This window comes from Agelaius phoeniceus, chromosome 7 (genome assembly GCF_051311805.1).
Source record: "Agelaius phoeniceus isolate bAgePho1 chromosome 7, bAgePho1.hap1, whole genome shotgun sequence".
NCBI lineage: Eukaryota > Metazoa > Chordata > Aves > Passeriformes > Icteridae > Agelaius > Agelaius phoeniceus.
In genome coordinates this window covers 23,853,149-23,880,819 of record NC_135271.1, presented here as the reverse complement: position 1 = coordinate 23,880,819, position 27,671 = coordinate 23,853,149, and the positions used below count along the sequence as shown (strand labels likewise).

The 27,671-nt window shown below is 38.9% G+C and overlaps 1 protein-coding gene across 4 annotated transcripts in view; it reads right to left on the bottom strand.

Moving 5' to 3' along the window:
- SPATS2L (spermatogenesis associated serine rich 2 like) overlaps window positions 1-27,671 on the bottom strand; it is a 137,579-nt gene that overhangs the window by 2,069 nt on the left and 107,839 nt on the right. For all 4 annotated transcript variants that reach the window (XM_077181229.1, XM_054636339.2, XM_077181230.1 and 1 more), the window contains 9 exons: window positions 27,329-27,437; window positions 23,800-23,849; window positions 23,114-23,354; window positions 20,907-21,107; window positions 20,365-20,500; window positions 8,293-8,351; window positions 4,790-4,899; window positions 4,150-4,252; window positions 1,125-1,345 (listed from right to left, as the gene is read on the bottom strand). In XM_077181229.1, the coding sequence (XP_077037344.1) occupies window positions 1,125-1,345; window positions 4,150-4,252; window positions 4,790-4,899; window positions 8,293-8,351; window positions 20,365-20,500; window positions 20,907-21,107; window positions 23,114-23,354; window positions 23,800-23,849; window positions 27,329-27,437 (1,230 nt within the window). The remainder of the gene's footprint in view (window positions 1-1,124; window positions 1,346-4,149; window positions 4,253-4,789; window positions 4,900-8,292; window positions 8,352-20,364; window positions 20,501-20,906; window positions 21,108-23,113; window positions 23,355-23,799; window positions 23,850-27,328; window positions 27,438-27,671) is intronic.

Sequence of the window (27,671 nt, the reverse complement as noted above, 5' to 3'; positions counted from 1 at the left end):
TGAAGCTGGGTAAGGGGAGGTCTAGGTTGTGTATCAGAGAGAAGTTCGTTACCCAGAGAAGGGCTGCACACTGGAACAGGCTCTCCAGGAATGGGGTCACAGCATCAATCCTGACAGAGCTCGAGAAGTGGCCAGACAATGCTCTGAGGCAATGGTGGGATTCTTGGGGTGTCTTGTGCAGGGCCAGGAGTGGGACTCAGGATACTCTGGGATTCTCTGAGCAGTTAAGAAGTACTGAAGAACTTAATACTGACTTTTTCCAAAATAATGACTATTGCTTTCCTAGTAAAGCATTGTACTAGTACTACAGTATGACTACAGGAAGAACAGACATGTCACATGTACACTGAAGTCAAGTGAAGAATCCTCCTTCTGGAAGACACGTCCATTGTGATATTTTTGCTCAGAGGATGCTTTGATTCTTAGTGGGAAGTGGCTGACTTACTTTTATTTGCATGCCTGACAGGACAGGTGATTCCATACATGCTCTGACATTAAGCACTGTCTTACATTTCTCTCCAGGCATCTACTTGAGCCTAAAATCCCTACTAGGACAAAGTTCAGACCAACTTTAGTGGCAGCTTTATCCAAGAACAATAGTATAAGGACATTTGAAGGTGCTATTACAACAAAATATAATTCATATATGAATCATATATTTATAAAATAATACTACTAATATAGCAGAATACTATAACCTGTATTATAGAGCTTCTGAAATAATATGCTTTTAAACCTGGCATTGAAGCAAGGATTCTGCTTTCAAAGTGTATGTAATAATTGTGCTTCAACAGCACATCAGCTGACCATTTGTCGAGGACTACATGTTTCTCCTCCATACCACTTAGCTAAAATGGAGGGGTTTTCTTTTTCACTCTGTTACTGCCACTAGATACTTCTAAACAGACAGTTGTCTTGTCTTCACTCATATGCTATTTCTACTTTGTATGTTCACACTGGCTTGAAAATGAAGCTGGAAAATATATGCTTACTATCTTCAAAAATTATTAATTAAATATAGACCACGAACACTATTTGATTTTGTATTAACAACTTTCAATGCTGTATTTTTCTGAAAGCTTTGAAATAATTTAGTTCAGTTCATGGCTGATTTGACATTTTACCTGCTTATTTGTTGGGACTCCTTGAGAGGAAGATTCTGTAGGATTGGAAGAAGGATGACTTTGTACTTTACTGCTGGCTGTTTTATTATCAGAGTTCTTGGCATTACTAGAGGACTTTCGGTTGTGCGTATTTTGCTTGCCAGTTGTTGCATGTGAGGTCATTGAAGACAGCAGTAAACTACATGGTGTTCTTGAGGAATAGTTGTTCTTTGGGTGAGAAACTGTAAAAAAAAAAAGGGATTATGTGTTATCAGTTAAATGATCACCATCTAAACAGAAGGCTGTATTCTTACCCTGCTTACAGTTAATTTTGGAAGTACTGTTTCAGTCTCACTTTGAGTAATGAAGTAAGATAACTTAAGCTAACTATTGAAGTAACTTGGTTGGAGTCAGGCTATAGTGTTCTACAACTCTAAGTCTGCCTCACTGCAAAGCGCTTCTGGAGATAAAAGAGCCAATGTGGTGGCACTGCACTAAAACTGGAAGAAGCCTGGCAGAAGGCCAGGCTTTTGCCATCCAAGAGAACTTTACTTATTCCTCTCTAAAGAAAATGGATGAAAAGGGTTCTTCTGTATCATGGGTATCTACAAAAAAACTGGAGCTGAATGCAATGCACTAACCCACTTTATGCAGACAACAGCAGTCTGCACCATTAGGAACCACTACTGAGCATCTCAGTATATTCCTACTCTCTACTTCTCAGTTTTTTGAGCTTGCCTAATTTACTAAGCACTGTCATGTTTGGATATGAAATGTACCCAAAATATCCTTGATTCCTCTCTGCATTTCTTCAAGCTGCCTTTGTGAAACGGCCTCCAAGCAATCTTGAAGAGAATTCTGAGGCTAATGAAGTTCTTGATCTTAATTTGCTCTCCTGATTTTTCTGATTATGGAATTTTTCTGTTTCTTTCTGGTACAAATGACAAATTTGAGGCTCACTCCAGAGAGACACCTGTAGTTTTTATCTAAGAGGTACTTCTATATTTTCACTTCTAGTACAGAGAAATAAGATGAGGAATCATTTAGTAACTAAGCATCATCTGTTAGGTTTTCTGAGGATCTTATTCACTTACACCAACAGCTACTTCTCCCACTAGGTGTCCTCTTCAGAAAAATAATGCACATTGAACTGAATCAGCACATTGAACTGAATTTTCTCTCCTGAGTTCAGTGAGGCCAACCATCCCTGAATTCTATTAATTCTCTCTCATCTAAAACAGACTGCTGCACATGAAAGCCCATATAAAAATCCAGATGCTTGTCATAAAAATCTATTTTTAACAAAAAAGATGTACAAGGAAAGGATACTAGGTGTTCTGATATATGTCAATCCAATTATTTTTGTTTCTTCCTGTCCTTCATTTTGAGTATATGCTCTCTATGATCTCCTCATGCTAGAACATTCCTTCCTTTGCACAAGTTCTGTAGGCTTGGTTATTGCTTCTGTTAAAGCCCTTAAGAGTGGCTGTTCTCAGCTACAAGCTTTGTATAATCTCTTTGTTTGAGGGGTACTTGCAGCTCCTAACAGGGTATGGGTCTCATTGAGAGATGATGCTAAGAGAAACGTCTTTTGTACTGAAAAGCTCTTGTCAAAGACACCAATCATCACAAGTTGCTCATCTAAGGTCACTGAGGGCAGGTATGAGCAAAGTTCTTCAGACACTCAGTGCACTATCAGTCATGTCTAGGATGACGCTGCTCCCCTGATAATAGCTGCTCTTCTGACTTCACTGACCTGATTTAAACAGGCCTGCATCAAACTATGCTTATGTAATGCTTTACTGAAACGAGGTATAAATAATTAACTTGCAGAATTAACTGCAGCTGGAAGTTATTTAGGAAAGTAGTTCAGTGAGTTTTAAAAAATAGTCTATGGTTGTATCAATAGCAGCTGTGGTATTATTAGTCAGGATAATCTTTATGGAATTTTCAATCTCTTATGCTTCAGGGTATTTGGATCTATGAGGTGACTGTAAACAATTAGATGCATTACTGGGAAGTTTATGTCTTCCTGTGAAACATCCTGGGTTGGTTTCACTGAGAGACAGGATGTGGGGTTAGATGGAACTTCAAAGTGTTCTGCAAAAGCAATTCTTACGGTCTAATGAGTTAAACTGGTTATGCCTCCAAGCAGTCAGTTCTTTAGCTGTGCAATCAGAGGCTTTATTGGCAGACTGTGTAGTACTTTCTCTGTTTTCTACTTTCAGGAACTACTTGAAAACATTTATTATTTTCCTTCTACCAAGATGCACTTGTTCAGTATTGTTTTACCAGTTTTCTCCTGAAAGGAATAACATAGGACATGGTAATGTACTGGGCAAAGCCTTATATAATATACTTTGTTTTAGGGGGGAAAAAGCATGACACAGACAAGAAACAGGCTCCTATTTTGCAACAGGGACATGATACTTGAAGCAAAAAATTTGAACCTGAATTTCCAAGCAGAAGGGCAGATGATTTAGAAAGAGAAGCTTGGAGAAAAAGAGGCTGAGGGGAGACCTCACTGCTCTCTACAAGTACTTAAAGGAGGTTGTAGCAAGGTGGGATCAGTCCAACCTTAGTGATTCAATGATTTGGGACTTTAGATGGCTCCTGAAAAACCCAGTAAATACTGTTAAAAAGCTGGGGAGTTACTTCTTAGCAGCAGAGATCTGAATTGGTCTTATTATATTATGCTCACACACAGAAGCTTCCAATTTACTATTTATTTATAAATTACTGAATTTGTGTATTCCCTAGAGGTGGGATCCTGTTTAGATTGAAAACTCCACTGATCTGACTAATACCTTGAAATCTCTGACAAAGATGGTACTGTGCACCTGCAGATGGAGCGTGCAGCCCAGGCAAAGTGAGTCTAACATGTTGCAAACTGTTGACTTGTGTGTGTTCAGCAGTCCTGCTGCATCCAGGGACACCACTCATACTGGCCTTGCTGCACGCTCACACACTGGCAGCACATGTGCTGTCAGCTCTGCTGAACAAATGTGTTCTGAGAAACTCAGTGAGAGGGATCATCAGCACTTACTTTCTCCACAGAGCTGAATCTGGGTCTTCAGCTGCTCTGTATCACAGGAAAATCGGGCAGACCTGCCCAGCTCTTCATCGTATTTCCGCTCACTCACAAAGTGCTGCAAAAACAGACATGTTAACAGTGATTCACATTTTGAGCAAATGACTGTGTGGATGGTAAAAGAACCAATCAATACTTAAGTTCACCTTAAGACTCAATAAATTCTTGACCCTGCCCTGTTCACAAGATCTCTGTGCAGAACCAAGTATTTTCCCATCCTCACGAAATTACATCTTAGAGCCCAGTGATGGGTGGATCACTCCCACACTTGGGAAGTGGAACTGCATTTCAGCAGAGAATGTATGTTTGATCACTGAACCTGAAGCTATAGGTTTAGTTGCTGAGTCTAAATGATACACAAACAACAAAATTCCCCACTGCTACACTTAGGAGGGGATAGCTTACACTTTTCTGATAGCATTTGTACACTGCTCAAAGGTGCTACAATGCTTTAAGAAACTAGCTTTCCATAGGGAAAGTGTATTTACCCCTCAACCCATAGCAGGAATAAACAGCCTGGGCATGTTAATGTGACAACTCTTCCCCAGTATTTCTACAAATGGCTAAAATACCCAAGCAGAAGTGAATGCCTGACCTTAATTTCAGCCCTGAGTTCAGAGAGTTGTGCTTCAGCCATCTGACTGGCTAGGTCTGCCAGTCTCTTCAGCTCCTCTGCTTTCTTCTGCCGAGCAGTCAGGATTTCCACTGCCAAATACCAACAGTCAGTCATTAATGCTAGGAAGGTAAATTGCTCTTTATTAGTCTTTGGGCATTAAGATGGTACATCCCATGTGAGACAAACACATGGACTACTGACTTCAACTGGACTTCCAATATGATACTTGCACAGATTAAGTTGATTACACTGAACCGCCTGATTTTGAAAAAGATCTGAAAATGGGATAGCTGTCAGAAAATCAAAGTTAAAACTATCCTCTAACATTCAGATGAACAGGGGCAAAGACATGTTGTTTTGAGTTTTCTAGTGCTTTATTTTGAAGCATAAAAACAGGGAGCCTTCCAGAGACATGGAAAGAAGCATTACATTGAGTCACCAGCCTGTTTCTGAAGACATGCTGTATTTGATTTACAGAGGGGAATTTCACTTCCTCTGAAATAAACCTGTTCATATACAGTTTATGTTAAAGTCACTGGCATCGCAATTTTGCTTTCGCATATGGAATATATGTATTTGCCATTTCAACAGCTAAGCAGCATTGAAGGCAAACAGTCTTTATGAAAAAAATACTAAATATTCATTACTGCCTGTCTTGTATATTCTATGTAAGCAAGGGGTGAGTAGTTATATTCTTATAGGGAAAGTTGAATCATAAACCATGAAGCAATGGTCTAGTTGTACACAAGATAATATGACATTATAATTTTGGTGGAAATATATGCAAACTATTACCAAAATGGTGACTCAGAGAAAAAGCAACAAGTGATTAATTGGATGATGGGATCAGTACTTATGGGAGAGAGGAAACATCATCTAAATGTAAAACAGTAAGAATATAGTCTTTTGTCTTGAACTTACACATACAGTCAGGTACTTAATGTAAATTATCCTAAGGACACAGACTCCATTACAGCAGTAGAGATTTTAGCTTCTTTGCCTTCTTTTGTCCACAAATTTCCACAGCACACTTGACAAGTCATGTAACCCGCCTATACTTTCTAATGCAGTTTTTAAAGGTGAGAATTAATGATATTTCATGGGCAGTTTGTTTCTCAACCCATTATAATTTATTTAATCAGATAACACCTTCTTTTGAAAGCATTGTGAAGTCAATAGTTTGGGCCAGAAGTGACCTTTAAAGGTCTCTAGTCCAACTGCCTGCAATCAGCAGGGACAGCTTTAATAGATGGGGTTGCTCAGAGCCTGACCTTGAATGCTTCCAGGGATGAGGATCTCCTCTCCTCTGGGAAACCAGTTCCAATGTTTCACTGAGTACAACATGGTCCAGCAGGCACAGGGAGACACAGCTGCACCTGTACAGCTGTGTGGGAGCAAACAAACTGTGCAACTGTAGAGGATTGTGTGTCACACATGGCAGGGAAGGCAGAGGGTAGCTACAGCTCCTTTAGCCCTGCTGGTAAATCTGTGCCTACATTATTACTTATGCTAAGAACTGCTGCTATCTTTCCAGCTGATCTTTTCTATTTCATTTTTTTACAATATGGTCTACAAGAGTGGGAAAATTTTACCACATTAAATGAACAGTTTACCAGGTGTTTACCTTGTCCAATAGTTCTGCTTTACTGCTTATTCTAGGTAATGCTAATACTGTTCCTCCCCAAGATCAATATCCTCTCTTTGCTAAAGTGACTACCCAGACCATATGATCTCATCTCATACTGGCACTTATTTCCATGAGATGCCAGCCAAATACCCATGTTTTAAAAAAATCCTGAAATTATCATATTTGGAATTTTTCCTAGTGTTTACAGCAAGAATAAGATCACTCACTGTAAAACAGTCCTTGAGTGCAGCAAAGAGATATGAAAATAAATAATGTTCTAAATCTTGCTTAGCATGTTACAGTCCTGTAACAACTTTCTGCCTAAGTTTCTGAAGGCATTTTACAGCCTAGAGCAGCCTTGAGAGACAGCAGAAACCACACTGCTGGATACAGGTACTGGGCCATAGGCTGCTGTGTGTGGAGCTGGCAGGGAAATGGACACAGAACACACCACGTGCAAATGCAGCACTCTGTGTGCTGGTAGGTAGGAATTAGGTTTACTTTCTACAAAAATTCCCGTAACTGGACAAGATTAATGAAGGGGCCCTATAAAACCGTCAGCCATGGACAGTGTTTTCCAAAATGTGGATTTGTTTGTGCAGTTAGGGCTTAAAACTGTGTCTGCTGATCAGTGGGAATGCTGCCATTGGTTTTCCTGGGAATGAGTGCATGTTCTGTAGCTGATTATGGCTACCTGGTATCTGGTGACCAAAGGTAACCAAAAACTGCAGATATATATTCCTCCACAAGTCCTTCCCAGAATAACACAAAGCTTCAAATTGACATCTCTTTCAAGTTCTTCCCAGAAAATTAGCAAATAAAATTAAAACAACAAACTTTGAAAATCTCTGCTGCTGTAACTTTGTACCTTTTCGTTTCTACACATATACAACTGCAAGAGACTTGGACAGCAACAGAGAATTTAGAGCATTTTTTAAACAAAAATTCAATTGTTATACTTTTGTAAACTAAGTGAATTCTAAATGCAGATGAAGCATTCAAGAATGTTAAATTTATTTGTGACCCTGCTTGGAAGGACCTTAGATTCACAAATCAATAAAAGGATTGTATGCATTCATATGGAGGACGTTTTCATCTGCCAGGAAAAGTATCATTCTAATAAAGCTTTGGTTACTCTTCAATCTCTTGCTTAGCATTCTCTATTGAACCACGTCCCTCTGTATTTCCTGGAGGTAAATACAAACATTGTATCTTGGATGGAGCCTGAGACAGATATTGTGGTATCCTAAGACAAGGCTCATCTTGCTTCAACCCCTCCCCCACCAGAATATATATAAAAATGCAAAAACCAAAGACAACATGAAAGCCTGGAATCAGATTGACTCCCACAGATTACTAAGAAAACAGACTGCAGTAAAGATCTGTTTTTTGATTTTTAAAAAAATTTCTAATTTATAAGCTTGATCACTATCCCTTAAAGCTATGCAAGGCAACACAATAACCTACCCCCTAATTCCAGTATTCTAACTTATGTAGGTAATATAAGCAAGCAAAAAGTGATTGATAAATGGAAACAAAGTGATTGAATAACCACAAAAATGAGGAGAAAAAAAGAGTTGTCAAAAAGCTCTGATATGTAAGCAGAAGAAGTAAGCAATTTAAATCTAACTCCTTATCACCTTTTGGTTTACCTTAATTGCATAATACTGAAATTTCGATGCACAATGCACATAGAAACTACCCTGGCACATCAAAGCCTTATCTGACTACACATATAGACTGAAAGATGATGGAATGCTGCTAACCAAATTTAAGGATTGTGTTATTTTCTGCCAAACAAAACAACTGTTTCAACAGTATTCCAAAATTCTCCTGCGTATTTTTTTTTACTTACTGGCTTCTTCTTTAACTTTATCAATTTCTGCCATTAAAGACACTTCTTTGTCTACGATGCTAAAAAAGAAAAAAAAGAAAAAAATAATTATTTAATTCATGCTAGGACTCCATCAAAATCAAAAGCTATAACTATATAGACTTCAGGCATTAATAATGGGCAGTTTTGAAATGAATAAGACTTAAAAAATTGAAGCTGAAGAAATACCTAGGGAAGCCAGCTATGAAAAATTAGTGATAATGAGTGAGTGCTGCTTTACACAAACATCTCACTGGCCTTCCCACATATCTGCACAGATGTGGAAATCAGTCTCATTCAGCACAGCAATCCTCAAATGACTAAACAGTCTGTTTCCTAATTAAGCCAGATAGACCATTGCTGCTACTCAGAATAATACAGCTTAGGTGTCAGCATAAAACTAAGCATGAAACAAAATTAAAGATGGCTGGAATGAGTTCCTTTTCTTCCTTAGAGATATTTTTGCAAAATATGTTAGGGTAAACAAGAAAGTGGTTTGTGATGTAAATAAGCATTAAAGTATCTCCATAACAGAAGCCAGCTTCCTTGCCCCCTATTCCCTCCAGGACTGGGAAGGAGCTTCTCCACTTTTACCCGGCCTTCCTAAAGGAATTGTGTCTCTCTCCTTCTAAAAATGCCTGGTGTGCAACCCCTGACAGTGCCTATAAGCTGACAGAGTGCAACTGATCAGGTGGGTCTGCTGAGAGCAGACAGGATATGTGCTAAGTTGGTCCCATTATGAACACAGTGACATTGTCCAGGGGAATAATGTTTCTGCAGAATGCCCTCCAGAGGCAGTGCTCTGGTGTGCCCTTCTGTTTTCCTCTCACTAGATTATTCTTAAAGTTAAGTTCACATTTAATAAACACCACCAATGTTAGTTTTTGTGTTTGCATAAGTGAGTAAATTCAAGCAGCTGAGGGGGAAATTGCAAAAAGTAGGTCAGACACCAGGAGTGGATCTAGGCACACACTCAAGGGAAGAGTGGGGCTCTCAACCCTGTTAGTAAAATCAACCTTAGACATTAGTTTCTGGACCCAGTGAAGACACTGAGTTACATGTGGACAGGCTTCTACTGAAGGAAGATGGTATAGAAAACTTAAAACCAAAACATTTGTCTAGAACATCCTTAGCAAGAACAGGAAGACCCTGCAGAGTTCAGTGGGCAGTAAAGAGACAGAAACTTAGAGAAATATTCACAGCTGCTTAACTAAAACAGGGAAAGACTGATGAGCAGGCAGTGTGGGGAACACATGGCAAACACACAGCTGACAACCAAACATTCACCAGCTACAACATGTTCAAGTGCCATTCATCCTTCCTTGAAATCTTCCAACCAATCTCACACAGGAGGTTTGCAACAGAAGCTCTGCAGTCTTCTGTCCTTGAGTTTTCCCAGTCTACCATGCCCCCTGGAGAGGAGGAGACCTTCACACTGCCTCCCAGTAGCCAACAACAGGGACAGAAGAGGTTGGCTGATGGCAAAGGTTGCAGCCAGACAACACAAACTCAGTGTAACACATTTTTTTTGTTTCATACACAGAATCAAGACTAAAATGATTGTTGTAGCCTGCCAGATCAATTTAGTGTGACCTATCCACCAGAGGAAATAAAACAGCAGGGTTTTTTTACAGTAGAGCAAATCAGTTAAGAGGTAGTGACAATGGAAGGACACAATTGTTCCAGTTGGCACTCAATACTCTCCAGGCACAAGCATTAAGCTTGAATGCCAAATAAGCAGGTGATGACTCCAGCTTGCTAATCTAAATAGTCAAAGCTTCTCAGAATTAATCTATTTTCAATTAGCTTTTGTAACTACATGGTTTAATAAACTTCCTTGACTTTCACAACAGGTGGCTGAAATGAGTCTTGTAAGTTCTTACCTATTTCTATCCCCCCCAAAGAGAATCTAGTTATCTTTACTACTTTCTCTTAAATTAAAAAAAAAAAAATTAAAGATTTTTACTTTTTCTGTCTCTGTTATCAGTGTCTCCCTACTGCACTACACAGGTTATATAAACAAACTTTTGTCTGGAAAACATTCAAGGAACAAAGTCAAAACAGCAGAGCTTATCAGAAGAGTGTTTTAGTGCAGCTCTTTCCAGGACTGTCCTCTCTGCACTCCAGGAACAGATCCTTAGTAAACTGGTGGCCCCTAACATTTTATTCTGATGCCAAATAAAACTACTTTTAATACTAGAATGAAAACAAGTTCCTCTATTTATCATATTTTATAGTTAAATCTTACCTGTTCCTAGACAATTTTCCACTCCTAATGTTTCATTTTGGTCTCTGACGAACATTTTAGGAAAGTGTTTGTGTGTAACAGTAGAGGACAGGACTGATGAATTTAAAGAACAACCACCTGAGTACTTCCCTTCTAGCTAAAAACTAACACTGGAAAAGATTAAAATAATTTAGAAGCTGTCTGGTGCCTTTGTCCACGTAAGAAACTAAGTTTCTTTAACAGACAGATCTTGAAAAGGTTTTTCTTCCCTGAAGACAATGCAGCTGCACTAATTTACATCAGCAGAGGACATGCCCTCTCTCTCTTGGCTAAAGGAAAGGAACATTCATTTTCATCTGGAAGCATACAACCACATTTCTCAGCTTGGAAACCAAAACTGCCATGTGTCATATATGGGGAAAGTTAATGTTTCTTTAGAAATGTCCTAGGCCAACCAGCAACAGAAAATGCAAAACAGAGCAATACTGCCTCCAACAAGAATTTATCAAAGTTATAAACAAATGAAAATAACAGACAGAAAACTGGAAAAAAAACCCTGGCCTGGGGGAAAAAGAAAAAGACAAATGACAAATACAAAGAGAAATCTTAATGCTAACATATAGGAGGAGAAAGGACAAGAACAGTGTGGAAAAATCAATGGATCAAATCTTGTCTCTCATTCCTGCTAGTATCCCACACTGTTTTCATATGAAGGTCTGACAGTCAAACTGAACAGCTCCTTAGGAGTTCAACCATTTTTAATGCATTTTCTGGAAAAAATGCCGTACTCAGCTTTAATACAGTGACTGTGATTAGACCACAGCAAAAGCGTTATTGAGACCTGCTTGAAGCTCAGCACAGCAATACCTCCCAGGAAAGCATTTTCTTTTAATGCTTCCTAGTGTCATTTGGCACTAAAATGTTGTATCAAGTTGGTACACTCCAGTGCACAGCCTGCAGCCACTGGTGTGCTGGGGAGAACTGGATACTGACTGCTACAGGAACTTTCTGCACAATCAGGTATGATCAGATTTGAGCTCTAGCAGAGCAAGGAACAGAATGCATTTCAGATCTAAAGACACCTGAGGGAAAAGATTCTGCTAATTCCTTCCTCTCCAGTTATGTTGTTTCTCTTGGGTTTTCTATAGCTGTTTGGAACTGGGATTAAAATAATGAACATACTACTTTAGCTGATGTTCTGAAGAGTTCATAATCCTGTCAATTTTTTCTGGTTACTCTGAGCACTAAAAATCTGAAATTCTCCTTACCTTGAATATCAACACTTGAACAATAGTCCACATACTATTTGAGACTCTGGTGACAAACACACAACTCAGAACCACTTGTTTCTTTGAATGTACCTGAATCCATGCCCTAATCATCAGTCCCCTGCTGCAGTAGACCAAACACTGGGACTCAATTCCTCCCTTCACCAATCAGACTCAAGACAGATCTGAATCAAGTGAGCCTTATCTCTATGACTGATGATACAAAAACACCAGAGTAACATTACTGTCTCTTTCTTTTCTGCTCCTTTCACCACACCTGTCTCCTGAAAGGACTGATTCTTCCATTTCTTACCCCTCACGTTTTCAGGATCAGCACCATATCACTGTTCACCACAGGTGAGTATCTGCAGTTTGGAGCACAGGATTTAGCATTTTTGAGTTTAATATCCCGGTGAAATTTTGAAGTGGGGCTCAGGAAAGCTCCCTTTGTTGAGGGCAAAGCTCAGGAAAGCCCTCTTTGTTGAGGGCAAAGCAGAGGCTAACACAGAGGGCATGCAAATGAGACACAGCCAGAGCTTGTGTAGAGCTATGAGATGCAGCAGGAGAGACAGCAGCTCTCTAGGAATCACTCTGCTGAATGGATTTTGAAGGCAAAAACAGAGGTGCCTTATTCCTGGTCAAATGAACAGTAGTCATGCCTTGGCCTTACAGAGGCTGGCAGGATTCACACTAGTGTACAATGGCAAAAGAGCTGCAAATGCCAAACTACAATGAACTGCTGGCACAGCAATGATAGGGGCAAATCATGCTGACAGCTGCCTCATTGCACAGTTTTGTACTCAGAACAAATTCTGAATTTGTTCTGACATTAGTGAAACAAAATAATCTTCCTCTAGTTTACAGCATGAAATCTAATATTTGCACAGTGCTAAAGAAAAGATATTTTCAGTCAGCTGCAATACCTCCAAATTCCACTAAAATGATTAAAGTTATTAGTGCCTATTAAGAAAAGCTGCTTCAGACTGCCAGACTGGCTGATATATAGCTTTACGGATGAGAATCATAAGGTTTCCAGATGACCAGAACCTTCTCTTTCCTTCTACCTCTTCTAGGCATTATGACAAACCTATTGTGCCTGAAGAGATGGGGAAATAAAAAGGCCAAGCTGACATGGAGGCAAAAATGCTGACACAGCTCTAAAGGTAAGTCCCGGCTGCATGGCATAGAGGTTAGTCTTAAGCATAATTCAAATGAGTCCTTTTATAACCCTCTAAACCCCTCAAAATGCCCATTTTCTCCTTGGGGTGTTTAATAAGCTTTACTCCCCCTGAACCAGCTTTGTGAACAGTTTGAGAACGACTGTTCTTCTGCAGACTGAGGAACACAGTCTCAGCGGTGGCATCCTGAATAACTGCAGGAGGGCTCTTCATCCAGAAGAGGGAAGAACCATTTTTCCTGGGCATTCTCTGGGGGCTGGCTCAGCTGGAGAGCTGCTGAACACTGAGTTACAATTTGAACCCTTTTTTCATGAGGAAGGGGGTTAGAGTAGTGAGACACTGTTCAAGCCTGACAGTTTAGGCATCAACAAAAATACAACATACTCCAGTGATGTTGCTCTGTCAACGCTTTGGAACCCAGTAGCTCCTTGAAGCTGTGCTGATTGACAAGCTGCTGACAAGCCCAAGCAAGTTTGAGGGATGTTAGCACTGTTACTGTCTCTGCTGTATTTCAGCTGAGGTTACATGCAAATTCATGAGATGGTCCTGATAAGCTCTGCTTTAAGTAGTATGCTTTTTTTATTGCACATATTTCCCTTCTAGCATGAACATACTTGACCCACAGGCAGTGTGAAAAGACAACAGATAAGAATCTCTAATCCAATTGTGTATTTCACAAAAGAATTCTGCACGTCAATCCAAAAACTAGAACTGTCCCTGTCAAACTTGTGGCACAAGGAGCTAGAATGATGTGATGAGAATGTAAATATAAAGCCCAATCACCTGTACTAGGTGATTATAAGTGTTACAGGATGAACAGCTTACTGACTAGCCATGCTATTTTGTAATTGGAGAAATGATACTTCTAGTTTTCTTTATAGTAATAGGAGATATATATTGTAGAAAATACCTTGTAGGAAAAGCTGGTACATTACATATTTTGCAATGTTTCAGTAGATTATATTCTCTCAGTATTAGCTCAATATTATTTGAATGTTCACAATGCTTAAAGGTTATTTGATTACCATATCAGCATATGCACAATGATTGCACAGCAAACCAGATTACATGAATTTTCATTCTGATCACTAGTACAGTCTGACAATAAGAATATAAACAAAAGACAGCATAAATCAATTTCACTGAAATGTTTCCCCCTCTGCAGAGCACAATCTAGTAGAACTGAAAACGCCTAAAGGCTTTTAGTTATTCAAGTTCATTTTGTGTAATTTTTTATCTACCTTCACTAACACTGTTCTCTCTAGCAGCCACCCAGCACAGTGTGATCTGGTAAATGCACCATAATTAAGGGCCTATTTGCAATTTTCTTTTAAGATCTCTTTACAAACAATTAGAAATTTATTGCCTCATCACAAAAGCTTGTTTAAGCTAAAAACTGACATGGAAAACCTTTTCCTGAAAGAACAATTCTAAATTTTAGTTATTTAGAAATGAAGGCATCATCTCACAATATGGGAGTTTTAGTATGAGATGCACCATGGCTTGTTAGCATCCCGCACACTTTTACACAAACTTGTAAAGTATTTCTTTCCTATTTGAGTTTCAGTTCTGATCTGATTCCTGAGGTATCTTAATACCTTACTGGTTAAATATTTCAGCCTAAACACACTCCAGAAAGGAGAAGACAATAGTTGAGTTCCTGCTATAGAAAAGAAGTCACTTTCTCAAGAAAGCACATTGGAAAGTTGCCTCAAGGAAAGGTCTAGCTTTTTGGAGTAATGTCAGCTGAAATTTTTCAAGATAATTATTCTCTTTTTGTGTTTAGTAAGCTAGATTTCTCATTAGTCTGACAACTGTGAGATCAGAAAGGAGATAGTCACCTATTACATGTACAAAATGGCATGTACAAAATCAAGAGTATACCTGCACAGCCTCAAAACTTGTGTGTTCTGTTTTACTGAGGATGACAAACACGCCTATGAATGACTGGGAGAAAAGAGGGCAGACACAGCACCATGAAATAGGGACAACAGCTAAGAAACAATGTAATCCACCTTTGAAGCTCACCTCTTTCATCCAGCTTCACAAACTTGTTAAAAAAATACCGTGATGAAGTAAGTAATTGTAAAAGACAAAGGGGTCAGAAGGGGGACTTAGGTATCTCATTGAAACTTAACTCCCCCCAGCTCCAAGAACTCCGTCTGTTCTCTCCACTAATGCACAGCAGGGGGGATCCCAGACTGCTGGAGGTCGCAATAAGAGTGCCAACACAAGCCCCTCTTCCAGTGCTGCAGCTCTCCAGGCAGGTACCCAGCCTGGGGCCAGAGCTGTTGGATCAGGCTCTCCCAGACCACCCAGGCAGCAGGGCCTCGGTCAAAGCACTTATCTTTGGAAGTACCTGAAAACCCAGTGGGGCCAAGGGAACCAGAACACAAGGAGATTATTTTTATCTTCTCTGGGCTGACAAGGTTAAGGACTGGATCATGCGACTGATGGGCAAACAAACATCACAACAAACTGCAAGAGGATTTGACCTGGATTTAAGAAGTAACAAAACTACCAAAGGCCGGCTGTCAGACAGACAGAAACCTCAGAAGAATTGCCTGGAAATGGAGAGAAAAACAGCACAGAACTCTGCTCAGAGTAAAGCAATACCAGTCCTGGCCTTCCCAGCCATCTGCCCATCTCCAAACAACCACAGCACAAACAGGCAGCTCTCATCTGGTGCCACTGATTCTGGGCTAGGGGTGACACAAAACCATTATCTTTACAGTTTGCCAAGTAGGGGTCTCAGAAAGGGGCAACAGTGTTCTCACTGTTCTGCAACTGAGCACTGGCACCACTGCTCACTACCCCACACTGAGTCAGTACAGACACAACTATGTAAGTACAGAGATAATTCTGTTCTTTTAGATTACTTCTTCCCCCATTCAACCACTCCTCTGCTTTAAGTTAGAAAACAATATGAAAACTTCTTAATTTTCCCCAAACACACAGCACATGTTTTCTAATTGTTACCCTGAATCTATTTTATTTTTAAACTGTCAGTATTGCCAAACTCCATCTTCCCAGCACTATGTCAGATTTTTTTTTATCTAGCCTGTAGTAAAGCTTTCAACTACTTTCTCTTCACTTCAAAAACTCAGTTGTATTGATTTTCATGCTCTCTACACAGCACTGGACATATCAATATATACAAAAGAGAAGAGAAGCTTGTATTTATGTGGTTCAGTTCTGCATGCAGCGTAATTAAACCTGGTTCTTACTGTTTTCTATAGACCATTTGTGGCTGGCAGCAGACCATATGGGCAAGTAGCAGATGTTCCCTTTTAGTTTTCCATATGACTGTATGAATGCCCAATATGTGAAAATTATTTTCTGGCAAGAGGTGTTATGGGGAACTGTGGCTCCTTTTGTGCTCTACACATTTCACTCAGATTTCCTGGGGTTCTTCTTTTAGCCCCAAGATGGTTATTCAGTCCCTTGGTGGAAAAGAAGTGAGAACACATTTAATGCATGCAGGTTTTAAGCTTGGCAACAAATGTCTCAAGTCCACTCTAGTGAGAGAAGAGTTCATTTAGCTTTTTTAACCCTCCCCTGCAAGTAAAGGACTATTTGGTAGCCTTCTTTTCTGTGCTCTACACTACCATGGGACATGGCTATGCTCTGATTTATTTTATATCAAAGTAGTAAGGGAAGCACCTCATGTTCTCACTGACACCAAAGTATTCCTGAAAACCATACAGCAAAGCTGATTGCAACGAGGACAAATACTGGATCAAGAGCTAATATCAAGAAGATTTCTCTCCTAACTTTCAGGCCCATGTGAGCCTGAGGAACACTGCCCTTCAGCTCACTTTGCCAAGTGCTCTCATAACCTTGGGAAAGCAATGCCACAGAAAGCCCAGCAAGAGCAGGGGTGATCAGAGTGCTGGATCACAGCAGGAGCACAATCCACATGAGACTGCAAAAGACTTCTTGTGGGGCTAAGTGCCCTGCTTGGTCCAGCCCATGGCTTGTAAAATGCTGTAGAGTCTTCTGGCATGAAAAGAACTCAATAAATGCAAGCTATTATCACTTCTTCTGAGCACACAGAGAATTACTGCAGTTACCAGAAACTTCAGTGAGGTTCTTTAAGAAAGAGGAAGTGAGCCCAATGCAATGTTTTAAAATAAACATCTTCCTGGGATTATTATTTGCCCCATTTTACTACAAAGTCAAAACTGAAGTAAGCATTACATTTTGCCCCAAGCTTTTACAGGGGTTCACATCACATCTGCTCCTTTGCACTGGTTTTCAATTTTGGGAGGTTATGCACTATCTTGCCAGATAGGTGACTTTTTAAATAGCAGCATATTACATGTTCAGGAGTAACTTCCCTATTGGCTAGGTCAAGCTGTGAAAAATCAGCCAGAGAGAAACATGGATTTTCACTGGCAGCTATCACTCAATAGTTTATGCTGTTAAAAGGAGAAGTTCTTGTGAATGTGTCTGCTGAAGCTTTCAGGACATCTTAGGCCACATGTGCTATTCATTTAACTCCATAATAATGGTTTCATTTACTGTCTGAAAGTAGGAGGAAGATACATGATATTATCTTTGCATTCTTCATTCTTTTTGTGATTGGTAAAATAAGGAAAGATTTAAAAAAACGAAACAGATTATCAGAAAGTCAAAAATATTACTGACTCTTGCAATGCAGTTTTGATTCTGACCTTGAAGGACACAAAAGTGGTCTTATATCCTATTATCAAAGGAAGAAAAATAAACCCAAAAGAGACAAATTAGTATGTGTTTCAGCATTCAGCTGCAATGCAAGATAAAAGCTTTTGACTTCATTTAGCTTCACTAAAACCCCTTAGGTGGTGCTAGCTGTGTGTAACAGGAAGGGGTTACAGTACTGAGCTCATTCCAGTGTTCCTGGCAGTTCTGCACACAGACAGCACTTGGTGGCTGCTGTATCTGCTGTCCATCTCAAGCAGCCCACACTCCAGCAGGAACTGGGAGAGAAACTTGGAAAAACCTTTGAAATCACGATCACAACAGAGACCTGACATCATGCCCTTGCTTTGGTTATTCCATAGCATTCTGGGAGACACAGTTTAGCTGAATTCCTTAATTTTTTCATGACATGTTGACTGTGTCACAGTGAAAGTCCACGCCAAAGGAGAGTAATAAATATGCTCACTTAAAACCTTACCCTCCTGCTAGCACTGGGGATGTTTTGTTCAATTATGGAGCAAGGAAACTCCCATGTAAAAAACACACACTAAACCCTGCAGCTCAGGAATACAGTGTGATCCTTGTATGAGGTCTGAAGCTGTATGTATCACTGGTTCAGGTGATTTCTACCCAAATCCACTAAATCTACAGCAGTTGTCAGGGAGTTTTTGGAAACAAGCCATTAAAACAGCTGTGCCCATCTTCCTCAAAGTTTAGGCCACAAGATCTTAAGAAATATCAGAAACCTCTCTTTAATTTTAGCAAAGAAGGTGTTAAGTCAGGCAGTTCACTATTTAAACAAAAAATCTCCTTCATTCATTTGAAGAAAAACCTAAACGTTAGACTTACGAGCTGCCAAAAGCAACATAGCCAGTACTGAGATTTCCATAAACATCTCCTGACATTGTACTGTCCTCACTGCAATGTTATGCTGAGGCACAAATATTCAGACCACAGATCTGTTAGATTCTAGAGCTTCCAGCAGACTCCACTTCAATAATTTAGGCACTGAAGCTGGTAGGAGGCAAAATAAAATTAAGCCTATTGAAAAGTTTTCCAGGCTATTTTAATAATTTCAAGTACTAGCATTTACAAACTCTTTTGGTGTATTTTAGTATTAGGCAATACGTTTTACTGCTTTTCAAACTAAAACATGAATACATGAAAAATGAAGAATTTCAGTTCTGAACTTACTACCTTCCTGCACTTTTAGATCATGACAAAATTCTAAGTCTGTTCTGTGCTCAGAGTGACAATTGCTTAAAGACTGAATTGCCTGTGACTGTCAGCAGCCAAGGTGAGACATGTGACATAAGATATTTTTAACACTCCTACCAAAAATAAAAAAGTGAGTGTGAACTACTCAGCAAATGAGATCCAGCTATAGTTTTCTCAGAGAAAAGGTCCCCTCTGAGAAGGCCCAAAAAAAAGGTGGAAGGAGCTGATGAACTCCACTCAATTTTTCTATCCCAACTATCTTGTTACCACATGCAAGTTCATCAGCAAAAATCACTGTAATGGCTCCAGAACAATCCTGACATTACTGAGTTTAGTACAACGGGTGATCACAGCTCACATTCACTGGAGAAACAGAAACACAGCTCTCCCTGCTATACAGTAAAGTACACTGGGGGCTCACTGAACCAGAATCTTCCCCAAAATCAGCTCAGCAGCACCTGGATTTTCTGCCCATAGAGAATAGCCAATAGCCCTAAAGTTACTTTAGATACATCTTTGAAGACAAGTGAATACACCACTGAAGTCCAATGTTAACAAACTTCTGCCAATACGACTGCTCTTTTATAAGACATGCTCATGAAAATACTGACAAATACTGTGATTGAATTAAAGGGGAAAGGTTTTTTACTCTTCTCTGATTTGTAACCAAGTATTGTACATTTTAACATGATTTCTTCTTTTGATTTCAACACTGTCTAATACATAGGTTTTATATGACATCTGTGCTTAACCAAGGCTGAGTGAAACTCAAAGCAGGAAATATTTTTCTATGACAAGAATATATCAAATATGCAACTTGCTACTACAGCAATTATTTCTGCTATAAGTTTTCAAAGGGTGTAGGTATACATGCTAAAGATCAGCAGTAATCAAAATTATAATAAAAAACAGATTAAAGACATTAAAAAATGAGAAAAAGAATGAATTAGAGATGCAAATTGGAAATTAAATGATGGATGGGAAACTTAGAAGGAACTATGAGGGAAAGTTAAGAGAACAATGGTAGGATAAGAAGCAAAGATGATGGGACATGAAGAGACAGTAAAGGACTGTCTGCCAAAGGAAGTAAGATCAAAGATGCAGTACAGAAAGAAGAGATTTAAAGAAGGTAATAGAGACTTCAGAAAATCCCAGACAGGATATTTAGAACAGCTTTCATTTGCTCATATATGTTGTCACTGAATCTGATACAAAATAATTAGGTCAAAATGGATAATTAAGGGGTAAAAAAAATCCAAGTTTTTTTCAAAGAACTTTATGTATGTATACAATATATGCATATATTACTTCCTGGTTGGTGAGGAATGTCATTACTTAAATGGCACGATGGTTTTTTTTGTTATGAAACCAAATGCTGCAAACAAAGAGGGTGTAAGTGACCCCTCCCCACTAGTACCAGTCACTTAATTAGTCCCTTTTCTAAGTGGAGCTGATGGATCCCTGCAGCTGATATACCTACCAGCTGTGTAATTCTGCAAAAGCAGCTTTGATCTTCTTGACTGAATTATCCACTTCCTCTTTGATCATCACACGATATCTGGTTAGAGAAACAGTGCAACGCTGCAAGTCTTTTACTGACTTTTCAATGTTTGGCCCTAAAATAGAAAACAAAAATTGCACAGTAGTCAGAAAGTTGGTTTTAGTTTTTCTGAATGAGGCACCAGGAATAGTTCAACATATTATTTGCCCAGACTAGAATGAAGTGGGTATTCTACTGAAGTCCATAAATCCAACTTTTTCATAGTCCCTCCCTAGTGCTCTTCAGTTTCTAAACATGTTTGCTGAAATGCATCCCCCAAATCAAATAATATTAGAAAGGCATTATTAATTAAATTATTCAGTTTAATATGTTAAATAGAGCATAAATTAATTCATTTTTAAAATAATTCTGCTTGTACTTTCCAACACATCTCTTTTTAACTTTTGTGAATTCAGAGGTTTTTTCCTGGAGGCCTCAGCTGTTTTTGACCTCAGAACAGAGGAACCAGAAACCAAATTTACCTCTTTTTTTGACTGAATCATCTGTCTTTGTTTCAGGTTGGGTTGACACATTGGGTGATTTAACTGAGGAAGATTTTGACTTTGGCCTGCCTGGGTTACACTGGAGTTGAACTGATGACTGAAGGGGCTCATGCTGTTCTACTCCATTCACAGTCTTTGGGTTTGATTCCACAGATACTCTCTGGCGTTCTCGTTCTCTGTCTGCAAGAAAGCATTAAGGAAGAAAACAGGGAGTTGTAAGATTAAGAAAGGCATGAAGTCTTACTTTTAAGTCAGAATGACTTTATGGTGTTCTCCTGGCACACATTATACAGAACCTCAGAGAGCTATGACAACAAATGAAATTGTTTTGGTAATTAAACACTAATTGGAACACTTCCTTATTTCAACAGTGTATAAAAGAAAAACTCAATTAAAAAAATCAACTCTTTCATGCCAATGGGGAAAACACCTCATAACATAAAAAGCATGCTACCAATTATAGTATTTGTCCAAATATGCATATATATAGCACACAAAAAAATATTCCTAATTTTACTAAAAGCATTTTAAAAGCTCTGACTAAACATTCCTACCTGAAATACTTACCTTGCCTGACTACAGATTTCTATCAAAAGCTGCTGCTAAGAGGAACCAAGCAGGAAATGAAAGTATGTCAAAGATTAGGCTCCTGGGTTCAACAGCTTCAGAGGGATAAGACAACAATGCCTGAGCCTGTTTGGCTGCCACAAGACAACCTGGTTTCCTCTTTCCAAAACTTCAAAGGGATTCAAGATACAAGCATCCTAAGAGAGGAACAAGCAGCCAAAGCATGACTGTGAAAACTGACAGGCAAGGTCAGCTATTACTGCCACTGTGAATTTTAGTTAAGGAAACAAGCATAAAAAGTGATTTGTTGTGTTAACTCATTTTTCTAATTTTTGCATTCACTTTAATGAATGAATGATTCTTCATTCTGAAGATGCTTTTTATGCATCACTTTATTCAACTGATGATGCATGGTGTCTGGAGAAAAGGGACTTGTCAGATTAACAACTGGATTACGGCCCATGGAATGGGACAAACACTGCTGGGATTGAAGGATATCACATGGACAGGGACAGCATATCAACTAGTGACTTCTTTCTGCCCTGGCTGGGCATTAGGACAGGTGGAAAGCACATCTTGGTATATTTAATGGCAATCATGTAACACCAGAGGAACAAGGAGGAACATCAGTGCTCACATTTTAAATCAGCTTTCAAGGGCTTTAAAAGGTTGAGCCTAGAACCAGGAAAGGTATCTTGCATAAAACAGTATGTAAGAAAGTAATGAAAGAAGTCAAAGAATGCTGTGAATCTGTGAAAGCAAGAAACTCCAGTAATGCAGGGCTCTGGACACGTCAAAGTTGTGATGCCAACACCGTCTTGCACACACTGAGGAACTCTCCTCTGGGAGAATTGTCACTAACCTGTTCAACCCTGGCTGCATCTCACACTAGTGCACATAGAACATTCTTTATAAATCAAGGCTTTCTACTCTCAGTTGAGACTGCCCTTGCTACATAACTCTAACAGCTAATTAGAAACCAGCAATCTATCAGCTGACCTATAAAGAAAGGCCAGGGCTCTTCAGGTTCTGTCCCTAAGATTTGATCTTCTGAAATTTGTTGTTAACTGCATAACTGTTTTTACTGCATTTAATTAGCATGTACTAAAAGGCTATCAGAGTGCCTTTCCAATCACAAAGGCCCTCCCTTCCCTGCTAAGAAAAGCCACTGGAGGTCTACTGTGACTAGCCTGTGTAGGGAAGACGAGAAAAATAAAAAATGGACTAGTTTGGACTAAGCAATAAAGAAATCCAGTAATATACCAAAAACTCATAGTGCTCAGATATCTCTACCCCACATGAGGGATTTAATAATTTTGCTAACAATTTGACACTCAAGCCATTTTCTAACCCTGCATTTTTCTATATTTCTACCTGTAATCTTCTGGATCAGCTGGGCTGTCTACAGGAGAAGAAAGACATATTGCAAGGAAACATATTACAAGATGAACAGTGTGCAGATATTAATCTATTGGCATGACACTGATAGTTATGTGCATTATTTTTCCACAAAAACATCTCTACAACATCTTCATGGCAGTAAAAATACCATGGTCTTTATGTCAATGGAGGCTTGGCTACTGCCAGTTGCAAAGGTGCTCTCTGTCAGACAAACTGACCTTTGATTTCTGGACAGTCCAGTGCTGACCCTGCCAATCCAGAGCCTTTGTTCTCAGGAGAAGTGGTTTCCAATTTCTGATTGGCAGAACCACGGCCAGAGTTGTCCTTAGGGCATCCATTCATATGACAGTCATTTATTCGCTGAGGCTCTTGAGATGCCTTCTCAGGTCCACTATTCTTGTTTTTAGGATCTTTATTGCCTTGGTGCTGTTTAGATTTGCTTCTTTTTCTCCTGTTGTTCTAAATGGAGAAATATCACAAGAACAGAGACATCACTCAATGCAAATTGTACAAACTCAAAATACAATCAGTAAATTGAGCACTCTAAGTGGCTGTGACTACCCAGGATACAGTTTCTTATGAAAAGTGTTTTTGTGCATGGGCTGTTTTGGGATTTGTCATGTGCTTGTCCAGGGTCCCACATCCAGGTACATGGAAATTCATGGAAATTCTGAGCAAATTTCTGCTGTCTCAGAAATTTGCTCAGAACACTGGGCTTAGTCAGACAATGACAGAAGAATAGGATTAAAAATAGTACACACATTTGCTTTCAAGTACTGTCTACAGGTGTGAATGAAGTCACCTGTGATGGAAAAGGCCAAGTACTGACCCACAGTAGTACAATTCAAGTACAGACAGCTGACAAGTGATTTAAATGCCTTGACTCTAAAGAGCAAGTTCTTACCTTCTTTTTCCCTGTCATATTCCATTCCTTTAGAACCTGAGTTGCGCTGCCTAGAGAAAGAGAAAACATTTCAACAGAAGTTCAGCTACCATGTGTTCATGATCAGTTTCTAGTCTCCTAGCTGAGGAGCATTTCAATTTGTAGTGAATTCTCTTATGTGGGGAGAACAAAATGGACACTGCTGCTTTTCTTCTTCTGAGTGACCTGTTTTGAGTTCATTACTTATAGTGGATGGTCTCCTTGGCACTACTGGCTTTTTATGGACTTCATTGCTCAAAGTGATTGTGTGCCTAACTTAAAACATTAGCATAACACCCAGAAAAATCAACACTCAAAATCTCTTGCCTGAAAAGGAAAGTATCTCAGTACCCAGAGTCAACAATGAGTACGTTAAGTAATCCACCTTGACTCTAGAGCATCCAAAAGTTTTAAAAACTTCTGGCATTTTTATCACTAATTTTTTATGTGTTACCTGTCATCTTCAGAAGACATAAGAGTATAAAAAGTAAAGAATTAGCATACAAAAGAGTAATTTCATGGACTCTTGCATAAAATCTGCATCACACAAATACAGTAAACTTAGGCCTGGCAGAAAAGAATGGTAAAAAATTATACTGAACAGTAATTACAGTTATACTTGAAATTCTGCCTGTCAGCCATAATGAGTTGCTTAAATAAATTTATGGAACAAAGCAGGCAGAGCTTTGGTCAGACCAGTGCTTGCTGCAATGTTAGAAGAAAACTCTTCTCCTTCTAACTAACATCATCATTTTGTTCTCCTGTAGCCTAATGCTGAAAATAGATCTCATGGTAAGCACTCAGTCTGAACTGTCATCCAAACTACTATGGCAGCATCTGCTACAATAATATTTTAAATGCCAGCAGATTAAAGGTCTTCTGCTTGAATTTAACAATCACTTTACCATCACTTCACAAATCCAGTAAATACTCAATTATTTGCCTTTTCAAGTGGATTTCATACTCAGCCATTCTTCTCAATCCTTTCAGCAAAATCTTTATATTAGTATTAAGAAGAATTGCTGTTTTCAGACCACCAGGAGTTGTCAACCTGTATTCAGCCAAACACGTGTGAGGTTTTCAGATGTACAGAAATTACTTTTCTATCACAATAAGCCAGATCCAAGATTATCTGGTGAGCCTGTCACACACAATAGGAAAGACTATGTATCTTGCTAAGTCACATCTGTTAAACTGTGAAAAAACTTGCATGGAATCCATCAAAGCCATGTTTTATTTGCTAGATGACATGACAATGCAGATAGAAGGCTAAGACAACTTCTATTTCATGTATAACTATATACATATTTACAATTAGTTACACACACACTTATGTACATGTAAGTACAAGCCCCTCTCCTAAAGGTACCTCATCTTTTGACAGGCACCATGTTTCTGTATCAAGTAATAAACATTTGCTCCCCATTTTACTCCATGTTGCTGAAAATATGTGATTTCATGTGACAGCTTTGATAACTGTTTTCACAGTAGCAACCAACACCCTTTTTGTGTTGGCTGGTGGTGTCTTTGCTTTGCTCCCCTCAGCTTCCCTGTGAATACTATGCATGCTGAGAGTTACTTTAGGGATTCATCCAACTATCCTCTCTTTCTTCCAATTGGAAATGCACAAACTGTCCAAATCCCAAAGCCCTCATTTGAATACACCAGTATATTTTCTCGAACACATCTACAAAGCAGCTGAACAGACCTTCTGGTTATGCTTGATTAGATAAACTAGCATAGCAAATAAAACATTTGAACCCTCTTTCACTTAAATCAAATTTTACATACAGAATAAAATTTGTAATAGAGGGATCATCTAAATGTCACTCCAGATACGAGGCAAGATTGGAAACTAAATATGAATATTTCTTGATTCAGCAAGCAGCACCTCTGAGAGAAGCACTGCATGGAGGCAGCTCAACCTTTCCACTCAGCATGGCCATCCCAATGTTTTTCATTGCAGGACTTCTCAGCAAGTGTTATTTCAATCTTAGCAATTTTTGTCATTCGTGTGAAAAAATATTTCAGTTATTTATTCCATCCACAGCGGCAGCTACGTGGATATGTATCTTTTCTGCTCTTTCCAGACAGTAACAAATATTAGCAATTTTCATATACTCCCTCACAAAGACTTCTGAACAGTAATCATGTACTGGTAAAGTTCAAAAAAAAGGTCATCTGAACTCAGGTATAACAGCTTGCTTTTCTTCATGACTTTATTGCACTTCTTACAAAGCTTGTGCTTGCCCTGTTTCTTCCTTACAGCAGGTGATGAAAGAACTTCCTCTTTTGAGGAGCCATTGGAAACAATTCGTAAGCCACAAGTAAGCTATGATAACTTACTACAAAATAAAGTGAAAGCAACTTAGTGAATAGTTATCAAAAAGTCCTCCACTACCTTCCCCAGGACATACATTACAGGAAAAAAAAATTATTGTTAATTTGATATATCACACTTCCCTTTTTCTGTGTGTGTGTGTGCACAGACAAATGCAATTTCAATACATCGCTCAGAATGTAACTGTCTGTGCAGCTGCCTGAAGCAAAAAGAATCATATAGATCTGGTGGAAGAATTTTGAAACATTTATAAATACTCCAGTTTGCTTGCATCTGCTTTTTGCATATTGGTAATTCCTAGTATACGATGATGCTTTTTGACTGATACATTTTAGTAAGTTATTCCAAATCAAACTCAAAACCATTTTGAAGTAAAATAGGCATGAATTAAACAACTTGCTGAGATAGCAAAAATGAGGCATTTTTAAGATCTACAGGGCCATTTGAGACCACCGAACTTCTACTCTCGTTTATGCAACCCCAAGCTACAAAAATTTTGAAAAAGATTGCTCATGGTATGCCATTACTTCAGCAAAGGGTTTCTCACAGATTCTGGTGAAAGTTCAAAATACTTGACTTTATATATTTACCAGAAAAGTGATATTAAAATACAAGTGACCTTTCATTAGAGGTGGTCTCATGATGCAAAATACAAACATGGATCCAGGTCTAAATGGCTCGAACTTTCAATGGAGTCTTGGTTCAGCCATTATAAATGTCAAGACTATTTGCAAAATTCAGATTGAGGTTTGAATGTCAATGTATGCATCAAGTTCAGGGGTTTAGAGGCCTGGTTATGTGCTTCAGAACTATCCTGAATTGTTCTTAGCTACTGTACTTAGATCTTCAATAGTGAATAATTTCCTGGCATATTATTTACAAAGCATTAACTTTCATGCAGAATAAAGAAGCAGGTCTGCAGTAAGAATGGCTTCAAGAATAGCAAAGTCAGGTAGAACAGATGAACAACCATGTCATACTCATACTTCATCTCATACTATGAAGAAGCAAAGATGCAGCCAGGAGGATCAATTTTTTTAATAATTAACAAGTGTCACACATCAGATTTCAGAAGAACTACAGAATATATTTTGAGCCACTAGAAACAACAAATACTTGGCATGTCATTGAATCCCTCCTGCATTAGTGAAAAAGGTACATTGTACTCACCATCCATGAAAGCTTGAACAGCCTTGTCTACATTGTTATCAAATTGCTGCAACACCAGAACTATCTCATTATTGCTTTTGTTCGGAACAATTGATCGGATTGCATTGATCTGTAAGTAAAGGAAGACAATCACATGAATTTATCATACTCCTTCAGACTATAAGGTACCTGTGCCAATGCATGTTTATATAAATACCTGCTACACTGAGGTGCTCACAAGCACACAGTAATGTATCTATCTGCACAAAGCAATGCCCATCCTATCCTCACCCAGCCATGCAAATAATGAAGCAGTTTCTTCATGACATCAAATCATAGAACTGGTAGCCAGTAATCCTGGAAA